Consider the following 23306-nt stretch of genomic DNA (forward strand, 5'->3'; position numbering starts at 1 on the left):
TAATTTAGATTTTTTTCTGGAAACTCACTCATAATTTTGAAATGCCTGCTGAATTGAGGGTACCAGACTAGGAGTCAGGTGTAATTTAGAAGGTCACTACCACGCTGTGGGAGGTTAGATGAATCACATCTCTTCTGGAATAAAGTTTCCCTTTCTGTTCATGATAAAAGTCCCTGGTTTGTTTTTTTAAACCCTTACCTTCCATCTTAGAGTCCATACTGTGTGTTGACTCTAAGGCAGAAGAGCAGTAATGAATTAGCCATTCCTAAAACATTAGAACAGGAAAGGCTCTTAGAGATCATCTAATCCATGCCTTTCATTTTATAGGGTAGAGAAAAAGACTTGCCCATGACTTGCCCATTTCCCATTGTGCTTATTTCCACAGTGCAGGACCTGGATTGTTATAGCACCGTTGCTGAGCTGTGTCAGTTTGAGAAGCCAGCGAAACATTGCCCAAGGTAATGGCTCCATGTGGGGAACTGCTTCAGTGCCTAAGCTCATGCCCGGGCTAGCTTGTACCCCTTCAGTATGGTGACAGATGTTTCAACATGCGTGTCTACCACAGCTGTAGAGGTGGAAGGAGGACCAGAGTCAAATTCAGGCACGATTTCAGTCTCCAAAACTGATGGGGATTCTCTTTCATTATCAGAGATTTTCACTGAGATCTGGAGTTAATCTAATATTTCCAAGTGACTTGGAGAGGAAGATGGGGAATTTTTCCATAATTGTCTTAGTTTGCATAAAACAATTTATTTGCTGAAAAGGAGAACTTTTTAAAATGGTGGATTTCCAGCATTGCTGCACTCTTATCTAGCTCTCTCTCCTTTCATGGTCCCTTGATGTGTGTAGCTGTTTCTTTCTGTCTCTGTCTCTCACTCTGATCTCTCTCTTTTTCACACACACACACACACACACACACACACACACACACACACACAGGATTTTCATAATCATAAACCATTGAAAGATTTTACATTATGATGGTCATGATAGGTTTTCAATGAAGTCATTTGTAGGAAAAAATTATGTACTTCAGTCTTTCTGTAGTTTTTAGACATATCTCTGTTGACCCTAAATTATTTTTATAATATAATATATAAATGTATTTCTATATTAAATTATAATACATAAATAGACTTATGCATTATATTATTATATAAATATACATTGTGTTATATTATTATAGAATACATATGTATTCTATAATAATATATATAAATAAATAAACCTTACTAGTTTAGGGAGTAAGAGATGAGAGGGGTCAGTTTTCGTCTTCTCCCAAACATTGTGATTTGTGATTCTTCAATCAATGATCTTTAAAACAAACCTCTGTGACAGTCATCATTCTCCGCCACCAATAGAACCCCCCACCTTGTAACAAAAAAGTCTCTTTGTGACTTTCAAATTATTGTTTGCTCAGAAACTTTGGAAATTAGGTTTATCATAGACTTCTCTACAGACTCTTTTAGAACTGGAAAAGATCTTAGAAACTGCTTTGTCCAAACCTCCCATTTTATAAATGAGGAAATTGGAGTTTCAAGAAAGGAAGTGACTCATTCAAGGTTGCCCAATGACCAACGTCACTGGCCAAACTGCAAACTAGCCCAGTACCCTTCCCAGCCCTGGTCTTGGAGTTGGGAGACTCCTAGGTTCCAGTCTACACCTCCAACTGTTAATTGATGTGTGACCATGAAGGAGGCTTTGCCCCTCAATCTAGAAAACTCTCCCTAATTCAGAGAGTAGAGGGGAATGGTGGCAAAGGCGATGTAGGTAAAACACCCTGTAAACTTTAAAATAACATATATAATATAAGATACTTATATACATAATGTAAATATACACAAATAACATAATATCAGCTATTATTAAAATGATGAACTTTTACGCTTTATTGTTTTAAAGCCCATTAGGCAAAGGGTAAGTAATTTGAAATGCATTGAAGTTTAAAATGGGCATTCCTTTAGCTACTCTTTCTTAAATGTCCCCCCAAAATCCATGGAAAAAGAATGCAAAATGCTAAACCAGAGATGGTAGAAGCCCAGTAGGTAATGTCATCCAATGTACAGTGTCCTCTATCTTGAGAATAATATCAATTTAAACTGTGTAAAATGAAGGTCTTGTCTATTTTATCAAATCTGAAGTTTGAAATTTTGTGTTCTGAGATTTTCTAGAAAAAAAGAATACCCCTCACCATCACTGACAAAAACACTGGGGTGGGTGGGGGGCATAGGGGGGTAGGCCAAAATGTATTTTGCCTTTTTTTCAGATGATTCTTGATTCCCTTTCATGAAAGAGAACATGATTAAAAAAGTGTAGTAACAAAGGGAAGCTAGGTAGCACAATGGATAGAGCACCAGTCCTGGAATTGGGAGGATCTGGATTCATTTCTAGTCTCAGACACATTCTAGCTATGTGACCCTGGGCTTCTTCCCAATTACCTAGCTCTTGTGGCTCTTCCGCCTTGGAATTGATATTTAGTATCAGATAAGAGTTTAAAAAAACAAGAAAAAATTATAGCAATGAAAAGAGGATGTGTTACATACAACATGTAGAGAAGATGGGAGTTTACAGGAGAGTTAGTTCTTCCCCTCAAGGATCTCACAGTTTAATAGGAGGAAATGGGACCAAAATTGGCAAGTGCATAAGAAAGTGGCAAGAAAAGGGTTTCATTTATTTATTTATTTTAGAATTGAAAATTTTTTATTTAATTAATTGATTTAGAATTTTTTCCATGGTTACATGATTCATGTTCTTTCCCTCTCCTCCTTCCAACACCCCCTTTGCCAAGGAGTAATTCTGCTGGGTTTTACATGTGTCATTGATCAAGACCTATTTCCATATTACTGATATTTGCACTAGGATGATCGTTTAGTCTACATCCCCAATCATATCCCCATCGAACCATGTGATCAAGCAGTTGTTTCTCTTCTGTGTTTCTCCTCCCACAGTTCTTTCTCTGGATGTGGATAGTGTTCTTTCTCATAAATCCCTCCAAATTGTCCGGGATCATTGCATTGCTACTAGTAGAGAAGTCCATTATGTTTGATTGTGCCACAGTGTATCCGTCTCTGTGTACAATGTTCTCTTGGTTCTGCTCCTTTCACTCTGTATCAATTCCTGGAGGTTGTTTCAGTTCCCATGGAATTCCTTCAGTTCATTAAGAAAAGGGTTTTATTAAGTCCTAGGGAGACTGAGAACATGAAAAAAGAAATGCACATTGTCAGAGGAATCCTCAGAATCTATTCCAGTTTTTTTTTTTCCGATTGTTGAATGTGAAGAATAACGGTTTTGTGGTGGTATCATTTCAGAATTCGCTGTCCAGCCCACTGTAAGAATGAACCATCGTACTGGGCTCCGGTGTATGGGACCAACATTTATGCAGACGTGAGTATGTTTATAGCTTCTAGAACAGACACAATCTCGAAACACTCCAGACCTTCATTTATCAGGTTTAATGTTTGAAAATCAGGAAACCTGGGTTTTAGTTTTAGCTCCATTGTGTAGTAACCTATTAATCTTAGTCTTTCTACTTCCCTGGTTAGTACCTCACTTTGTCTACTTTTAGGGTTGAAAGATTGCATGATGGAGGGGGTAGAGTACTAGATTTGGCATCAGGGAGTCCAGAGTTCAAATTCTACTTCAAGACACTTACCAGCTGTGACCTTGGGCAAGTCATTTATCTCTTTGTACCTCATTTTCTTCACTTGTAAAATTAGGTGGTTAGACTAAATGGTCTCTGAGGTACCTTTTTGCTTGAAATCTATGTCCTTACCATTATTTCCAAATCTATTCTTATTAATTAGATGCTAATAGGGGTGTGCATCACTTTCTATACTAATTAGTTTGGAATTTTCTAAGACAATTCCATTTTCCATTAATTTATATTTTATAATTTCACTCTTTTTATCTTAATTTCTGAAAAAGTTTTCATTGGCAATATCTAGTATGCCAGCTTTGTTTTCCTTTATCGTGCTTCCCTGATAAGACAGTTAAATTTACAGGAAACCCAGGTGAGTTCACTGTTACTCAAGATTTCTAGGGTGAGATTTCTAGTAACAAGAAGAACTTTTAAAGTTAGAGTTTTAAAATAGATTTCAGGGGACAGCTAGGTGGTTCAGTAGCTAGAGATTCAGGGCTGGATTCAAGAGGACATGGGTTCAAATCTAACCTCAAAAACTTCCTAGCTGTGTGACCTTAGCCAAGTCACTTAACTACATTTGCTTAGCCTTTGCCCTTCTGCCATAGCATTGTTACTAAGATAGAAAGTAAGGGTTTAAAAAAGAAAAGAAAACTGATTTCAGATATGGTACTGAAGGAACAAAGCAAAATTGTATCTCAAAAGAAATATGAGATGTACTAATTTATGTATTTGTTTTTTTAAAACCTTTACCTTCTGTCTTGGAATCAATACTGTGTATTGGTTCCAAGGCTTTGAGTGGTAAGGGAGATGCACTAATTTAGAGATATCTCAGTCCCCAATGTTCACATGGGCTATTGTTCTGGTGGTATAGAGCTTTCTTGAGCTAATATTGGTCTAATCAGCCACAGTCAGGGACATCATACACTTACCCTGACTCAGTGATGTTATTTTGGCCCTTTTTCAAAGGACAGCAATCAACCAACTGAGCATCAGTTTCCCCACCTGTAAAATGGGGATAGTATGGCACTGCCTAATAGGATTGTTTTGGAGTTGAAATGAGATAATGTATATAAAATGTTTTTTTAATTACTTTTTAAAATTAATATGCATTTATTCTCTTTCCACAAACACTGAAAAGAAAAATAGAAAAATAAAAACGTTGTAACAAATATATATAATTAAGCAAAACAAATTCCCATAGTCAGAAATTACTATCTCATTTTGCATATTTCTATCTCATCTCTCTGTCAGGTCATAGTTATCTTGATTCAGCTTTATGGGGATTGGCAGCTAGGTGGTAAAGTGGATAGAGTGGAATTTTTTAAATTTGATCCCAGATCCCAGCATCTTTTGATCTTGGGCATGTCCCTTAGCCTCTCCTTGCCTCAGTTTCCTCAATTGTAAAGTGAGAATAATAATAGCCCCTTTCTCACAATTGATCACTGCATGGATTAGAGCTAAGTCCTTCAAAATGGTTTATTTTCACAATGCCATTGTCACTGTGTAAATTGTTCTCTTGGTTCTGCTTACTTCACTTTGCATCAGTTTATACAAATCTTTGCAGGTTTTTCGGAAGCCATTCCCTTCACCATTTCTTATAGCATATTAGTATTCCATCATAGACTCATACCAGAACTTGTTCAGCTTTTCCCCAAAGGGAAAGTACTTTGTAAACCCTAAAGTAAGTGCCATGGATACACAAACACCTGCTCTTACTACTACAGTGGTTGGCAATTTAGAGAAAGTATCAGGGATGGTGCATATGCGGGCTGTTTGCTCCATATGTCTGAAGCCAGATGTGTCTTGATATAAGCTGCCTAGTTCATCTGAAGTCCCAGCTTACAAAAACCCACTCCTATATGTGCCTTGATAGGGCTATCTTTTCAAGTGACAAATTTAATTATAGATTAAATATTTAAAAAACAAAACTCCTGGATACTAAAGGTTGCTTAGGAAAAGGGGGGGGGGGGGGAAGAAGGTTATTGGAGAGAATTATAGAATTTCTTTCCATAGAGCTTTATAAGAATAAGATAAATATTTGTTTGTTTAGTGTAATTTAACATAATGGATAGAGTCCTAGGTTTGGAATTGGGAAGACCTGAGTTCAATCCTACCTCTGATAATTACTAGCTATGTGATCCTAGACAAGTCACAGATGACTTTTTAGAACTTGAGAGGACTGAACCAGCTGGTTCCTTCCAGATCTCTGATCTTATCGTTAACCCACGGTCAGAGGAAGTTACATGGTTAAGCATGGAAAGTGTTGGGTTGGGATTACCTCTGAACCTATGGTTCTACTAAGTCAGGAAGGGCTGTGTCCCATAAAGGGAACTCACCATGCTGATGAAAAATGACAGCTCCTCCCCTTATTCCAAAGGCAAGGCTACAGATCATCCCCAGAGCTAAGCTTTCTATAGTGATTTACTGTTTATAAAATGCTCTAAATACCTTATTCTGATTTCTGTTTCTCACAATATCATTGTAAGGCAGGTAGTGCAGGTTTTATCAGGTGAGGAAACTGAAGTCTGACAGTAGATGTGACTTGATCCTATATTGAGTAAATGGCAGAAATGGGATCCAACTCCAGGTCACAGGATTGTTTATCTAGGACTGGAAGGGACTAAAGAAGCATCAACATTCATTCCATCTTCCTCTGGTTTTTGTTTTGTTTTGTTTTATTAAAACCTTTACCTTCTGTCTTGGAACAGATACTAAGTAATTGCCTAGACCTTACTGCTCTTCAGTCTTTATTCATTTCAAGACTAAAGAGCAGTAAGGTCTAGGCAATTAGGGTTAAGTGATTTACCCAGGGTCACACAGCTAGGAAGTGTCAGAGGTCACATTTGAACCCAGGACTTCTCATCTCTAGGCCTGACTCTCAATTTCTCAATCCCCTGAGCCACCTACTGCGCTTTCTCTCTCTCTCTCTCTCTCTCTCTCTCTCTCTCTCTCTCTCTCTCTCTCTCTCTCTCTCTCTCTCTGTCTCTCTCTCTCTCTCTCTCTCTCTGTCTCTCTCTGTCTCTCTCTCTCTGTCTTTCTCCATCTCTCTGTCTCTTCTCTGTCTCTCTTTTTCTCTCTCTCTCTTCCTCTTTCTCTCTCTGTTTCTCTTTCTTTTTCTCTGTCTCTCTCCTCTCTCTCTGTCTCCTTTTTCTCTTTCTGTCTCTTTCTTTCTGTTTCTCTGTTGTTTTCGCTGTCTCTCTCTCCCTCTTCCTTCTTTCTGTTTCCTTCCTTCCCCATATTTGTCTGTCTTTCCATCTCTCTTTCCCTTCCTCCTTCCCTGTATCTCTATCTGTCTCTGTCTCCCCCCCCCCATCCCCACTCAAAACCCTTATATTCTGTGCTAGTAACAACTCTAGGACAGAAGGGCAAGAGTTAGGCAAACAGGGTTAAGTGACTTGCCCAAGATCCCACATCTAGTAAGTGTCTGAGGCCAGATTTGAACCCAGGTACTTCCAACTCCAGGCCTAGCTATCTGGCCACAATGGACCAATGAGGAGATCAAAGCTCAGCAAGGATAAGTAACCTACCAAACATCAGACAGGTAACAAGTGTCAGAGCTCATCTCTGAACCCCTGCCTCTGCATGCAGAATCAATGCTCTCTTTCCACATCTCCAGACCCTAAATCCAGTGCTATCCCACCATATCAAGCTTCCTCGCCAGTCAGGCTCTGCTTGCCGCTCTGTCTGTGCAGCACCCATGGATACCTGCTGATGCCTTTAGGGAGGCGAATCTTTCAATGGAAGAGAAATTTAATGTACACTCTGTTTGTAGTTCTTGCTTTTTTAAAGATGGGAGAGGTAGAAGGCTGAAAAAATTGGCCTCTGGCTGTCAGAGAGGTTCTAACTCCGGAGAAGATGAATGAAAATCATTTTGACCCTAGTAAAACAGGAAAGGGAGGGAAGAAATTGAAAAGCTCTTTGAATTTGTGATTAAACCCCAGGTCCCTGGAGCGGTGACAGAGCAAACAGACTTTCAGTGGACTGAGGAATGAGTCCAACGTTTTTTCTTGCAGGCAGGGAAGTGGAAAGAGCCAGGCAGGTGGTTTAATCTCTGGTAGCTTTGTGGATCTGGGCTAAACCTCCTCTCAATGGCTCCAAGAAGGGAGCAGAGCCACATAACAAAGCGTCCCCTCAGTTAGGTGAAGGGTACGATGAAGGGGGAGTTGTACAACCCCTTCCCCTTTGATTTATACTGTCTGGGTTTATTAGGGGAGGCACGTTCCTGTCTATGGTTTGAGACCTTTCAGGGGAGAAGGGTTTGACTTACAATCTGGTCTGACACGAAGGTAGAAGGGACCTTAGCTCTAGGGCTGGAAGGGACCATAGGGACTCAAACTTTCTTGTGTCTTTGGCACTCTGGCAAAGTCGATGGACCCCTTCCCAGAATAATATTTTTAAATGCATAAAATAAAATACAAAGGAAACCAAAACTTTATGAATCTCAACTTAAGAAACCCTGATTCCTGCCCCCAGATTTGACAGATAAGGAAACTGAGGCTCACAGCATAAAGGGACTTGCCCAAGGTCTCTCTGATGGGAAGTAGGATCTGAATTTGGGTTCTCTGACTCCTAAGTGTTTCTTCCACTGCATCTAGTGAGAAGAGTGGTTCCACTGAGTATATCACTTTAGCTGGGGGAGAGCACACCTCTGATCAGTTTTCTATCTGGATGCTGACTCAAAGAGAAAGAGCTGCTTGCATAATACAGCATCACCTTTGCAGTCAATTCCTTTGTCTCCATCCAGCTTCTGCACTATGGGTTTCTTCTAGGTTTCTGGCTAGTGCTGGTTACTGCTTTTCTTGGCACTCCCAGACCTGTGCCTTTTCTGACCCCTCACTGAAATCTAGAGGGTGACTTTAGGAGGTGAAGCACCCTAGTGCTGTGCTGAGGATGCCTAGGTGTATGCAGAAGAAGGATCCAGAGAGCTGGGAAAGAGAGGCAGGCACCAGAACCCTGGCATACTTCTGGGGTGATGCAGTCAGTCAAGAGCACAGTAATGAGATAGCAAAGCCCCTGGGCTGCCGCTTTGGATTCCTGGATTTCTCAAGGGCCTCTGGGCAAATCTAAAGAGAAACATGATAAAGGAAGAGATGGGCTGCACATTGTCAGATGAAAATGAGTAGATCAAAAAAGTAGGCTAGTTTTTAAGCAGTTAAGAGGTACAATGGATAGAGGCTGAACCTGGAATCAGGAAAACCCAAGTCCATATCTAACTGCAGATACTTACTAACTATTTGAACCTGGGCAAGTCACTTAACTGATGTCTGCCTCAGTTTCCTCACCTGTAAAATGGGGATAATAATGCCTATCGAATACCACTGTTTTGAAGATAAGATGGCATAATATTTGTAAAGTGACTATAAATGCTAGCTATTATTGCTGTTGTAATTAGAAACAGATAATTAAAAAAAGAAAATTCATTCATTATCAGTGCAAATGTGCAATTAATTCTGATAGAATGGCTCTAATCTGATACTTAAATCCTATATTTTCTTCTGTTTATTTTCTCTGCCTCTTTTTCCCTCCCTTCCTCTCTCTCTTTTCTCTCTTCCCCCTCTCTCTTTCTCTCTTCCCTTCTCTTTTCCTCTCCCTCTCTTTCTCTCTCTCTCCCTCATCCTTTCTCTCTCTCTCCTTCTCCCCCCTCCCTTCCTTTCTCTCTCTCATCTTTCCCCTTCTTTCTTTCTCTCTCCCCTTCTCTTTCCCTCCCTCCTACTCTCCCTCTTTCTCTCTCTCCTTCCCTCCCTTTCTCTTTCTCATCTTTCCCCTTCTTTCTTTCTCTCTCCCCTTCTCTTTCCCTCCCTCCCTCTCCACGTATTTATATGTGTATATGTATATATACTTGACAGATACATGACTATGTACATACATTCTTACATTTCTGTGTATATACTTAGTTACTTGCATGCTGTTCCCCCCCCTTAGACTACAAGCTCCTTGAAGACTGGGTCAGTGGTTTCCCATATCTTCGGGTCCCCAGCACCTAGCCCAGGGGCTCACACACTTAATAAATTGCTTGTTGTCTGGCCAAGGCTATTTCAAAATGGGCCCAATGTTAGAGTAACCCATAAACATTTTCCAATGGTAAGTTAATGCAGGTGGCCTGCTTCTTAAAGCCCTCTCTATGTCAGTGTTTCTTCCATAAGGAGGGCACACACTCATACACGAATCATCGCTTAAACAGTGGGCATCTTGCCAGTTACTGGGGACACAAAAACTAAAATGAAAGCACTCCTCCCTTCAAGGAGCTCCCATTTTGGGGGATGGGGAAAGAGTGGGTAACCACGTGGATACAGAGAAGAAAATGCAAAGTCATTGGGGTGAGAAAGATTATTAGTCACTGAGGGGACAGGATGCGTCTCCTGGAAGACAAGCGATACATCAGCTGAAGGAAACTAGATGCTAAAATGCATCATGGAACCCATTGGTTTTCCAGGGAAGGTTCCAGATCTAATGAGGAAACAGATAGAAATAGCCATGGCCACACTTGGGCTCATGGACCCTTTTTAAGATCACAATGGCCCAATGGAAAGATGCCTGGACTTGAAGTCCAGAAAATGGGAGTGTGAATCCTGCTTCTGATTTTCTGGCTGCATGCCCCCAGGCATCCTTCTCTGAACACCTCGTTATCTGTGAAATAAGGATGCCACCTGCCCTCCTCAAATAGATCCTGGGTTTCCATTTTGTACAACATTAAGCACTATAGATATCATGCACATTATTATAGAGGAAAATAGTAGATTCAATTCTTTGAATGTGATGTAAACAGAAATAACTCCGGCATGTATATATGTTTATGTGTGTATGTTCATATGTGTGTATATATATACACATGTATGTAAGAGAGGGAAGATTGTGTTAATATGATTCTATTGTTCATCTTCAAGTGTTGGTAGAAGAAGCTAGCCATGGTATAGTTTGTAGTGAAGTAGACAGAACAATGAGATGTTTAAAAAGAATAGGTAGCATTTATAGAGCACATTTTATCCATAAAATACCCTGGGCGGTAGGTGCTATTTTTATGCCCATATTATGCCTCAGGAGGAAACCAAGGCAGACAGTGATTGTGTAACTTTCCCATCGATGCCCAGTTGGTATATCTGAGTTAGGATTTGAACTCAGGCTCTCCTGAGTCCCATTCCACTACCCATATCCACGTCTCCCTCTGTGCCACAATAGCTGCCTCTCAGGTGGTTTTGGTATCATTTGGACGATCTCTATATTTTTGTCTTGACAAGGGAACGTTCATGTATCCACTGAAGACAGCAAGAGAACAAATTAGGTTACCTTGTTCCAGGATGGATCTCGGTAGGTGTGTGACTTATAGACTTGGGAGAAAGCTAAGAAAAGCTAGTGTAGCAAGGGAGATTGGGTAGTCTCATTCTTTGCATATTTTAAAGGAAAAGATGGCATTCAAAGGCATTTTATCTGAGGGCATTCAGAGTGATGACTTAGAAACCCAAATCCCTTCCTCCCCTTAACAGTAAAAAAGGATTTGGGGAATAACTATGTATTTAGACATTGGTGTTGAGTCAGATACCCAGCCTGTACCTTTTACAGAAGCCATGCAAGAGGAAGGGTGTGGAAGGAAGGAAGGGAGAAAGAGGAAGGGAGCACACTGCCCAACCCCAGTGTATCAGTGTACACTCTGAGTGGTGCCATCGTCAATTAGGGAGACGTGCGTATGGGTGAATCATCTCATGATGGGGCTGGCTGTGAAGAAGGAAAACTGACAATTCATTAATGCTCAGGAACCCGCAGGGGATGGGAGGGCAAGAGTACACCTCTGTGGGCGGGAAACGAAAAACTGTTCATCTCTTGGCAAACCTCAGTCATTCGTTCCCAATTGGAGGAATTTCCAGGAGATGGAAATTTGCAATAAGCTTGAGCTTTATCATGGCTGTAATGACACCCCACTGACGATTTCCAAGGGAGTAACTCCCAGGGAATGGGAACTAAGCAACTGGATTTATGGAGACACAAAAATGTTAGATCAGCCTTATAAGTAAGAAGAAATATCTTTGCAATCCCAGAAATGATGACTATTCAAGGGGAAAGGGCCCCAGGGATCATCTGGCCCTACCTTCTCTTTTTGGAAAGTGAGGTCAAGAGGGAAGTGAATCAGTGGAGGTCACTGGGCAAGGATAATCACGTAGGTCTCCTGATCCCCGAGTTTGGTCCTTTTCTAATGATTTCAGTTATCCAAATCGCCTAATCTAGTTTTTGTATAATGGAAAGTCATTTTTAGATGATCTTAGAGTCCATTCATGGTCATGGAGAGACAGAAAAGTTGCCAGCAAGAGTTGGAAAGAAGGGTTGTCCTTTAGGAGCTACCTTAGACCTGCTGCTCTCCTTGGTCCCCAGGACAGCTCTAGGAACCATAGGGGAAGTTGGAGAAATGCAGATTTAGACCAACATTAGGAAATGCTTCGTTATGATCAGGGCTATGCCCAGGTAGGATGCTTTAGGTGGTGAGCGGGCTTCTCTATAAGGGATAGGAGAGGAGGCTGGACAAGCACTTGTCAGAGAAGTGGTAGAAGGCATTCCTGTTCAGTTATAGTAGAATAGATGGTCTCTGAGTTGTGTTTGCATTCTATTTTTGTGATTCTATCTTTCTGGGTTAGAGCTTAATCCATTGTTTTGCTTGTTAATGAAGATGTCACCTTTGTTAAGTCATTTTAAAATCATGTCCTGACTCGTCATGACCCCATTTGGGGTTTTCTTGGCAAAGATACTGGAATTGCTTGCCATTGCCTTCTCCAGCTCATTTTACTGATGAGGAAACTGAGGCAAACAGGGTTAAGTGACTTGTCCAGGGTCACACAGCTACTGTGTGAGGTCAGATTTGAAACCAGAACCTCCTAACTCAAGGCCTGACATTGTATTTATTCCACCACCTAGCTGTCCCGTACCTGTCTTCTTCAGGAGAAGAAGGGATCTGTCTCCTAGGTGGTGGAACCTCAGCCTCTCAAAAGAAATCTTCAGTCCTGAAGAAGAATGACAAAAGTGTGGGTGGGAAGCCAGTTCTTTGTAAAGAAGCACTTTATTGTGCACTCAGTACAATAACAGCCTGTTCCTAGAGTGGATTTTTTTGTTTGGAAGGATGAGGGAGTGATTATCCATCGGGCTGTACTGACAGCAGGAATGGAAAGACCGGGGGGGGGGGGGGGGGGGGGGGAGAGGAGGGAGGACCCAGGCTTTGGAGCATATTGTAGCATTGGAGTAGGGAGCAGGCTCTGGAAAAAATAACTTTAAATTGATATTTTGAGAAACCCCTTGAGGCCAGCTTAATTTCACACATTAACTTCTTAGATTTATAGATTTCCCGTTGCCTTCAAAGCCCCGTGTGAAGCCAGCCTTCCAGACAAAACGTTCTCTTGCGATGTTGATTATAAGAAGCAAAATCAAATTGGCAATTAGGGATGCTAAAAGCTGCCAAACCAAGAGAGAGGCAAGCCCAAGTAGTAAATATATATGAGACCAGGAAAGCCTATGAGGATCAGCGTAGGACAGGCAGGCTGCGTAAACAACTGCTGGAACTTGCAAAGGTCGATGCATTTTTGTGTCCTGGCGTACTTTATCTAGATAACTAATGCTCACATGGAAGAGTATCCCAACACTCCCTTAGATGCCCCTTTTTCCTGGGCAAATCACTTCCTCTCTCTGCCTCAGTTTTTTCTCCTGTAAAAAATATTGTGGTGCCTACCCCTCCAAGTTTCTGTAAAGATCAAATGAGACAATATTTGTAAGGTGCTTAGTACAGAGCCTGGTACATAGTAGGTACTATTTAAATACTCATTGACTGACTGTCTGGACTAAGAATTTTTATTTTAAGAGTAGCCACCAGTTACTTAAGCAAACTGTTGGGTTGAGAATGGAATTGTCAAGACAGGATTATTTGTATTGTTAAAATTAATTCTGGTTGGACTCTGAATATTTATATAGGTGGTCATCAGGGATTTCATTTCTAAATTCCAAAATGAATTACTAAAGTGAATGGAATTTATGGTAGTTTATTTACAATAGAGGGAAGATATTTAGGGAGAGAGAGGGAGAAAGAGAGAGAGAGAGAGAGAGAGAGAGAGAGAGAGAGAGAGAGAGAGAGAGAGAGAGAGAGAGAGAGAGAGAGAGAGAGAGAGAGAGAGAGAGAGAGAGAGAGAGAGAGAGAAAGAGAGAGAGGGAGAGAGGGAGAGAGGGAGAGAGATCGATCTGGCTTCTTCTGATATCAGTTAGAATTTCTAAGTCCCAGCCAGGGGAAAAGTTGCAAGATGATGGGTCTTTCTCGGAGGTTTAGACCTTTGAGAAAGGCAGGGTCACTCAGTCAGCCTTTCACTCACCAAGCAGTGACCATCTAAATGGAAAAAAGTCTGGATGTCTTTCTTCCGGTCATTCCTCAAGCGTCCATTTTCCAGTCTCTCCTCCAAGTCAGAGATCCTCCATCCAACTCGAATTGAATATCCAATTGAATATCTTCTTCTGGCCTCTGATCCTCTTTTTAAAAATCTTTTTTTCTTGGGTCACCTCCCCTAAATTTCATGTCTACCAATCACAGCAGATGCTTTTCTCCAGGACTGCCCACTCTTTACTTCACACCTTCTTTGGTTATATTATACCTTTTGGGTTACTTAATACCTTTTTTGGTTAGTTCACCTTTTGTAGTTACTTAACACCTTTTTGTAGTTAAAATGGGTAGATCTACTTAAAATACTGAGTTATCACCTTTTGGGGATTAAAATCTAAAAATAGATTGTGGATTACAATTCAATCTTCCCAATAAAGAAAGAGCTAAGTACCTTCATTGTTACAATCATGGGATTACAATTCAATCTTCTCAATAAAGGAAGAGCTAAGTATCTTCATTGTTACAATAAGGGGAGAGCTAAATTCAAGCTTCACAGTATCAATGGTTTTCAGACCCTTTCTGTTCATGGCACAGGGTTATTCTTTGCCAGAGGAATGGGGCTTCCATGTGATGATTAGTTACTTAGATAAAGTATACCAGGACACAAATAGCCTATGAAAACTGTCAGTTGCCACCAGTTGCCACCACACAGCTTAAATACCTGGTTTAAGATTTTGGATTACATTGATCATTCAAACCAGCCATCCACCACAGCTGGCAAGTATTAGGGTTCCAATCCAGGTCTCCCTGCTCCAATGTCTTTCTTTGTACCATAATCTCTTTTGCTTGATGGTAATTAGGTGCTTTATGATAGGTCGAGTTGGAAAAAATACCTTCCACTGATGACTGGATTCAAATGGAAGAAGTGTATTATTGACTGTGCTTACTTACATGTTTCTCAGGGTTCATTCCCCTTCCATGGGTTATATACAAAGGATTTTGTTGACATTCAGATTGTCATTTTTCTCTCAAAAATTTTTTAAACCATAACTTTTAAAAAAATATAAACCCTTACCTTCTGTCTTAGAAGATGGTATTCTTCCCACTTAATCAGTGAGGATACTGAGATTTTGAGAAGTCAAGTTACAGAATGTTTTGCTTGGAGAGGACCAATTTCCTTCAAATCTCAGTTTTTATGAGTGACGAAATTGAGCCTTCAAAAAAAGGATAGTGTGGTATAGTGGAAAAAGCATTGGGTTGAGTCATTCACATTATGGCTCTGTCACTTTGTCTAGCTCTATGGCTTTGGGCAAACCACTTCCTATTTTAGGGCCTCAGTTTACTCATCTGTAAAAGGAAAGGGGTCAGTTCAGCTCAAAATTTATAATTTTAAGAAAGATCTCTTGTCTAAGTACACACAGTTCTAGGACAAGGATTTGAACCCAGATTTTCCAGTCCCCAGTCCAGGGCTCTCTCTACTATCCAGAGTCACCCAGTAGCAGTGCTGTTAATAGAGCCCAGGTTTCTTGATGTATATTATTATCCAAGGTATGTTCCATCCCAATATGCTGCTGTTGAAATGCCTAATATAGAAGTAGTGCTCTTGCAACAGCCACTGAATTAACAAGGATTCATTGGGCTCCGATTCCTTCAAGTGTCCTTGATATTTGAACTTGAAATGTTGGGTTTACCATTTTTTGGAGAAACTCCCCATCCCTGAAATAATCCCATGTGTTATTCCAGACTTCGAGTATCTGCAGGACAGCAGTGCATGCTGGAGCCATCAAAGATGAAACTGGAGGTTATGTGGATGTGATGCCTGTAGATAAGAAGAAGATTTATGTTGGTTCGCTCAGGAATGGGATTCAGTCTGAAAGGTAGGACACGAGCATTCTTTGTTTTCTTGGAACCTTAGTGGGGCGCCATCTTTTTGGACCAGCCTGGGAATGGGACCTCAGTCTAAGACACTGAACAGACTTTTCGTCTGCCCTTGTCCTCTGTTTCATATTGGGTCAGATGCTTGCCTAACACAAGACCCATTCCTGGACTCTCTCTGTTCCTGCAAAGTATTTTATGCCATCAATGGTTGAATCTTTACTTAAAGCCTGCCTGATATAGGTTAAAACAAACTAGGTATTGTCGACCTATTTCTTTTAGGTTCTCTTCCATGTTTTTAAACTCTATTTTTTTTTAAACGAGCCCAGGATTTAGACCTGGTGGGGATGTTAGGGGTCATCTAGTTGTTTTTCAGATAAGGAGGACCCACAGACCCACAGAATTCAAATGACTTCACCAAGATCCCATAGGTAGTAAGTAGCAGAGTTGAGATAGCAAGAAAGAATCCTGACTCTTATTGCTATTGTTTGAATTCTTAACATTGAACTAGATGGTAATAAGAGTTTTTACTACCATTTACTCCTTTGTTGAATGGTATAGGAGAAAGAAAAATGAACTGGGAATCATATATTGGGTTTCTAGTCCCGAGTCTTTCTCTTATTCTGCTCAGCTTGGGGGAGTTGGTTGCACATGGATAGAGCACTACGCCTGGAATCAGGAAAAGCTGAGTTCAAATCCAGACTTAAGACACTTCTTAGCTGTGTGGAACTTCTGTTAGTCTCAGTTTCTCCAACTGTAAAATGAGTATAACAATAGCACCCACCTCCTATGGTTATTGCCTGGCACATAGTAGGCCCTATATCAATGTTCATTACTACTTCTACTCCTCTTTGCTGGTCATGGAAGTAGAATAAATCAATTCATCTCCCTTAGCTTCAATTTCTCCATCTGTAAACTGGAGGCGACAATAGTTTGATTTTTTTATAGGTTCCCTACCCACTAGGCCACGTAGTTGGCCAAGTACATGTGTCATATAATTGAAGGCTATTATTATTATTATCATCACCAACTAATGCCTCTTTTTTTTAACATCATAACCTTCATTTGGAAAAGCTTAATGAAGGGAAATTCCATTGACTTAACACGAGGGAAATGAAGCAGCTGATTAAGTGGAATTTCCTGTCTAGTGGAGAAAGAAATCCCAAGCTACCAATTCTTGGAGAACTTTTTTTTCCCTTTAAGAGAAAACAATGTTTTGGAGGTTTTGTGGGCTGCTTTGTTCTCTTTGCCTGCCTCAACTTGTGTGAATATTCTGTATGCTGCCCAATAGTTAGAGAACAGTGATTTGTTAGGAGAAGACTCCTAGCAGAGTACCCCAGGAGGGACTAGCATGTAAACATCTCCTTTAACCAACCACCAGCTTGGTGCTAGGAAGCTTTGAGGGAGATGAAAGGGTGACGTTCCCTGACCTCCACCTTGAAATGGTTACAGCTTCCTAGGGAAAGTTATTATTATTATTATTATTATTATTATTATTATTATTATCAAGTAGCAGTGAGGTCTAGAAAACACTTTACTATGTTTTACAAAGCACTTTATGTCATTTAATCATCAAAAAATACCCTGGTGAAGTAGTTGCTATTATCATCCATATTTTACAGGGATGGCTAGGGCCAGGTAGATAACAGGGAGATAGAGAACCAGGCAGAGAATCCAGAAGACTCCTCTTCCTGAGTTCAAATTTGGCTTCAGATACTCACTAGCTGTGCAACCCTACATCAGACACCTTACCTTGTTTGCCTCAGTTTCTTCATCTATAAAAGGAATTGGAGAGGGAAATGGCAGATCACTCCAATATCCTTCCAAGAAAACCACAAACGCAGTAGTGAAGAGTCAGACATGACTGAACAACAACAATTTACAGATAAAGAAATCAAGATTGAATGAGGCTAAGACTTGTACAGGATCACCCAGCTAGGAAATCTCTGAGTCTGGATGGGAATGCTAGTCCTGCTGACTCCAAACCACCTCATTGAAATGGATCCCTTGTTGGGAGACCATGGAGCAGAGTCATGCAGGACATGAGAAGGGAGGATAGGCTGTGATCCACATTGTTGAAAGGAATGTTTGCACTGATGAGATCACAGGTGCATTTGAGTCCCAAGGTGTTTTTGCTTCCCTCCTTTGGGTCTTAGATGTGGCAAGATATCTCTCCTCCATTAAATTACATTCCTTCAATGTTAGCACAAGTGGCAATATAGAAAAGGCATTGGACTTGGATTTGGAGGACTACCTCCAATTTGGAGGATTCTGTTAGCCTGCCAGCCCTACCACCTGGTAACTGTCTGATGTTGAACAAGAAATGTTATTCTCTCTCTCTCTCTCTCTCTCTCTCTCTCTCTCTCTCTCTCTCTCTCTCTCTCTCTCTCTCTCCTGTCTGTCTCTCTTTATATCTCTCTCTCCCTCCCTCCCTTTTTATCTCTCTTCCCTCTCTCCCTCCTTTTTCCCTCCTTCTTCCTTCTCTCTCCCCCCTCTCTCCTTCTTTATCTCCTTCCCTCTTTATCTCTCTTCCTCCTTTTTACCCTTCCTCCCTCTCTCTCTCTCCCTCTTTTTCTCCCTCCCTCCCTCTCTCTCTCTCTCTCTCTCTCTCTCTCTCTCTCTCTCTCTCTCTCTCTCTCTCTCTCTCTCTCTCTCTCTCTCTCTCCACTACCATTTCTCTTGGCTATAGCTACCTCTTTTGCTGTATGGTGATAGTATTACTCAGTTAGCTAATGCTCAGAGTTGTTGTGAGAAAAAATCTTGGTGCAATATAGTGTTATAATTTTCCTAAAACTCAACAATTCCATCAAGTTGCCAAGAAAAATGATTCCCTTCACCCTGGTGGGTGCCCTTTAGGCATTTTCCCTCCAATTTTTGCTGCTTATAGTAACAGAACATAGAGGAAAGAACATTGTATTGGGAATCAGGAACCCTGGTTCAAATCTCTAGTAGGCCATAGGATAGCTGTTGGAACTTGGATAAATCATTTGACCTTTCCAGGCCTCAGTTAGCCTGTCTGTACAATGAGTCAGTTGAACTCCCCCTTTTCAACATATCCTCTTTAGAACTGCCAAAACAATCTTTCTAAGGTATAGCTTTGACTGTGTCACATCCTTACTGCTTAGTACTTGGGTGACCATCATGATTCTGTTCCTCAGTTTCTTTATCCTTTGCATCAGATCCCTTTTGGCTCTAAGTCTTTGTAATTATCTTTTTTTTGAACTTTCACATCCCATCTTAGAATCAATATTAGGTATTGGTTCCAAGGCAGAAGAGTAGTAAGAGTTAGATAATTGAGACTAGCTGACTTATCCAGAATCACATAGCTAGAAAGTGTCAGGTCAAATTTGAACCCAGGACCTCTTTTCTCCGGGCCTGGCTCTCTATCCACTGAGCCATCTAGCTGTCCCTTGTAATTATCACATTTTCAGTGGCTCCCTTTTGCCTTTCAGATAAACCACCAAGTCTCCAGACTGGCATTTAAAGACTCTACAATCTGGTCTTAGCTTGCCTTTGGAGCTTTATTTCATATTACCTTCCCATGCATTCTGCAGTTCAGCTAGACTGGCTGCCATCTTTGAACATGGGCTTTCCCTCAGGTCTAGAATGAATGAACTTGCTTCTTAGAATTCCTTACTTTCCTTCAAGGCTCAGTCCAAATGCTACCTCCCCTGAGAAATCTCCTTAAAAAAACCCAACCCAACCCAACTAGTCCCACCCCTCCCCAATTACATGTGGGACTAAGTTATGGTCAAGTTACCAATGTGAGTTAGTGAAGGGAGCCCTCATACCCAGGATTCCCCATGCCAAGCGAAATCACAAGACTGTACCATCCCTCCTCCCCAACCAAAAAACAAAAACAAAACCCAAACCACATGTAAAAACAATTTTTAACATTCATTTAAAAAAATTGAGCTCCAAATTCTCTCCCTCCCTTTCCTCCCCTCATAGAGAAGCTAGGCAATTTGATATAGGCTATACATGTGCAGTCATGCAAAACACATTTCCATATTAGTCATGTTGTGAAAGAGAACACAGACCAACCCCCCCCCCCAATGAAGTTCAAAAACAGTATGTTTCAGTCTGCATTTAGACTCCATCGGGCCTTTCTCTGGCAGTGGAGAGCATTTTCCATCGAGTCCTTTGGAATTACCTAAGATTATCGTATTGCTGAGAAGAGCTACGTCAACCCCAGTCAGTCACAGAACCCAATATGGCTGATCACTATGTTCAGTGGAGGAACCCTTTCTGGTTCCTCTCAATGGCCCCCCCTCAAATATCATTTGACAGACATTTCAAGAGGAGAGAGTAGAAAATGAGACAATCTGCTAGCTATTGTCATGAGATTGAGGAGGTAGAATCAATCGAGAAGGGGGGTGTATTGCGGACACGTGCCCCCCCTTGTGTAAACAGATGGCATCTGGAGATGGGGGGTACAGCTGGCAGGACATTTTGAGTAGAATGGGGAGAATGGAGTAAAATGAAAAAAGAATAAGGCTGGAAAAGTAGAGGAGAACCAGATTGCAAGACCTTAAATTCCAAGCTGAGAACTTTGTCATTTATCCTCTGTGAACAGGGAAGAGGGAAAACATGGCAGAATTCTGAGTAACGGATGACACAATCGGATCTGTGTTTTGTGCCCATCTGATGTCAAATCAGGGAAGATCATGGGGAACCCCAGTGACTTTGGCATTTACAGCGAATCCTTCCAATGTTTTGATATTTGTTAAATTGGGAACTTCGGGCGTCTCTGGGAGAAGGATGGAGCCCAGACCTCTGGGCATTTCCCCGGAGACTCTGAGGGACTTTTTTCCCCTGAAGTTGGGGTCAGGAGGGTAAGGAGGAAGGAGAATCCAGAGGAAGTCAGCAGAGTGGTGAATACTGTTGTTCCAGAGGAGCTTGGAGGGGAGGCGCTGCAGTCCGAATCCCCTCCTTTCCTGGCAGTGGGCTAGCCACAGATTAAGTGTGTATCAGAAAGCTCCGTCTCAGATCTTGGCTTCTCCTTAGGTTTCAATCACACTGTGTACTTCAGGCTGATGTGTTAAAAAGTTCACTTCTAGGGTAGCCAAAAACACAAAGCTGGCCTGAAGGTTGAGGTGGGGGGAGGAGAAGAGCGATGGAGAAGGAGGAAAAGAAGCTACAAAAGCAAGTTTTCTTATTATAGAATATTAGTGAGAGGGAAAGGGATTTGTACCATCTATTGTAGGAGTTAGAATTAGAAAGGTCCCTAGACTAGAGAATCTTTTTTTATTTTAAACCTTTACCTTCTATCTTAGAATGAATACTGTGCAGCAATTCAAAGGCAGAAGACTGAAGTACTAGGCAATAGGGGTTAAGGGACTTGCCCAGGGTCACACAGCTAGGAAGTGTCTGAATTCAGATCTGAACCCAGGACCTCCCATTTCTAGACTTGTTTCTCAATCTACTGACCCACTCAGTTGTCCCAGAATGTATATTTTTTACAAAAGAATTTTGATATTTGTATTTCAATAATTTCCTTTGCAATCCTATATATTTTATTTTATGCAATTAAAATAAAATGATTCTGAAAAGAGGATTCATAAGTTTTACTAGTCAGTCAAAGGCATTCAGGACACAAAAAAATATTAAAAATGCCTGATCTATACCAACTCTTTCATTTTATTAATGAGGAAACTGAGGCTGCAGGTTGGGAGATGGCTTAGAGCACAATAGAATTTATAGATAGAAGAGACCACAGAGACCACTTGGTTAAACCCTTTCATTTTATAGGTTGGCAAAATGAAACTTATAAAAATGAAGCACCCCATTCAAAGTAACAGAACTCAGATTCAAACTCAGGTCCTCTGATTTCCTCTTGTTCCTCACCAGGTCTTCAACAAAAGGCTAGATAACAGCCTGTTGGGTATTTTATACTATTGTTCAGTCATTGTCAGTTGTGTCCAACTCTTTGTAAACCCCTTTGGGGTTTTCTTGGTAAAGACACTGGAATTGATTTGCCATTTCCTTCTCCAGCTCATTTGTCAGATGAGGAAACTGAGGCAAACAGGGTGAAGTGATTTAGCCAGGGTCATACAACTCGCAAGTGTCTCAGGCCAGATTTGAACTCATGAAAATAGGTCTTCCTGACTCAAAGCCCAGTGCTCTGTCCATTGTACCACCTAGCTGTCCTAGGTATGCTGTAAGGGGACTTGTATTCTGATGGTCTCTGAGATTTCTTCCTCCTCTGAGACTCTGTGCCCTCAAATGTAGGACTTTTCCCAGCTCTGGACTAGAACCCAGATCTTTTGTTTCCTCGACCAAGACTCTCCCATGATTCTGCCACGCTGCTTCTGTACCTTCAGAACCCAATTGAAAATCAATTTCACTTCCTTTGCTCACCTCCTGCACCAACAACCCAAAGACCCATCATGAAAGCAGCCTGTGCTAGTCTTTGCAAGTCTGTTTGTCAGCCGTGCTGCCTGGCACCACCCGATTTGACAGTGACGAGTCCCAGGTTAAGGAAGAAGTTGGCAAAGGCTATACAGCCTGAGGGAGACAGAATTTGAGGGGTCACAAAACGTCCAGCCGACTTCTGGCCCCCAAACTTGTTTTCAGCATAGAGTCCTATCAAAGTATGAAGTTAAAAGAAAATAGCTTAATAAGCCTGACCTAGATTCAAACCCTGCAGCCTTCACAAAGCACATTAAATCTGCCAGCTGCTCCTCTAGGCATGTGCCTCTTTTTCTTTCTTTTCTTTTTTTTCCCCAGCAGCTGCAAACAAAACATCCCACAGAAAAGAGCAGTTGGTAGGACTTACGTAGTAGAAAGAAAATTCACATTAATGACATGGCTAACCTCTGCAGAAACTCTCAAGCAAATGGATTTGCTAATAGCTGCTCTTCCTAGAGATTACTATAGCTCCCTGTTTCAGAGTGACAGTTTCATGCCATGGTATGGTGATGAAAACACAGGATTGGGGAGTGGGAGATGTGAGTTCAAATTCCAACTCATCAACTTACTGAAGCCATTCTGCCTTTCTGACTTTCAGCTTGTTCATTGGTAGAAGGAAGAAAGGGGGCAGCTAGGTGACTCAATGGATAGGACATTGAGTTTGGAGTCAGGAAGACCTAAGGTCAAACCCAACCTCAGACGTGTGATTGGCTCTGGACAAGTTGCTTAACCCTGTTTGCCTCAGTTTCCTCATCTATAAAATGAACTGGAGAAGGACATGGCAAACCATTCCATGATCTTTGTCAAGAAAACCCCAAATGGGGTCATGAAGAGTCATATGTGACTGAAATAATTGAATGACAACAGCAGAGGATAGAAAGGAGAACTAAAAATGAACCTCTAAGATCCCTTCTGACTGAAGAATTTATGCTTCTTATAATATATATAATATATACACATATATAACATTAAATAATATATTATATATACTATTCTATGCTATATTATAATACATGACACTATACTATATTAAAATAAACT

The 23306-nt window shown here is 41.0% G+C and overlaps 1 protein-coding gene across 1 annotated transcript in view; it reads left to right on the top strand.

Moving 5' to 3' along the window:
* Window positions 1-23306, top strand: part of CRISPLD2 (cysteine rich secretory protein LCCL domain containing 2) — a 90820-nt gene that overhangs the window by 62345 nt on the left and 5169 nt on the right. The window contains exons 12-14 of the mRNA XM_001375058.5: window positions 386-458; window positions 3309-3384; window positions 15723-15856. Of these exons, the coding sequence (XP_001375095.2) occupies window positions 386-458; window positions 3309-3384; window positions 15723-15856 (283 nt within the window). The remainder of the gene's footprint in view (window positions 1-385; window positions 459-3308; window positions 3385-15722; window positions 15857-23306) is intronic.

Source organism: Monodelphis domestica, chromosome 1 (genome assembly GCF_027887165.1).
Source record: "Monodelphis domestica isolate mMonDom1 chromosome 1, mMonDom1.pri, whole genome shotgun sequence".
Classification (NCBI taxonomy): domain Eukaryota; kingdom Metazoa; phylum Chordata; class Mammalia; order Didelphimorphia; family Didelphidae; genus Monodelphis; species Monodelphis domestica.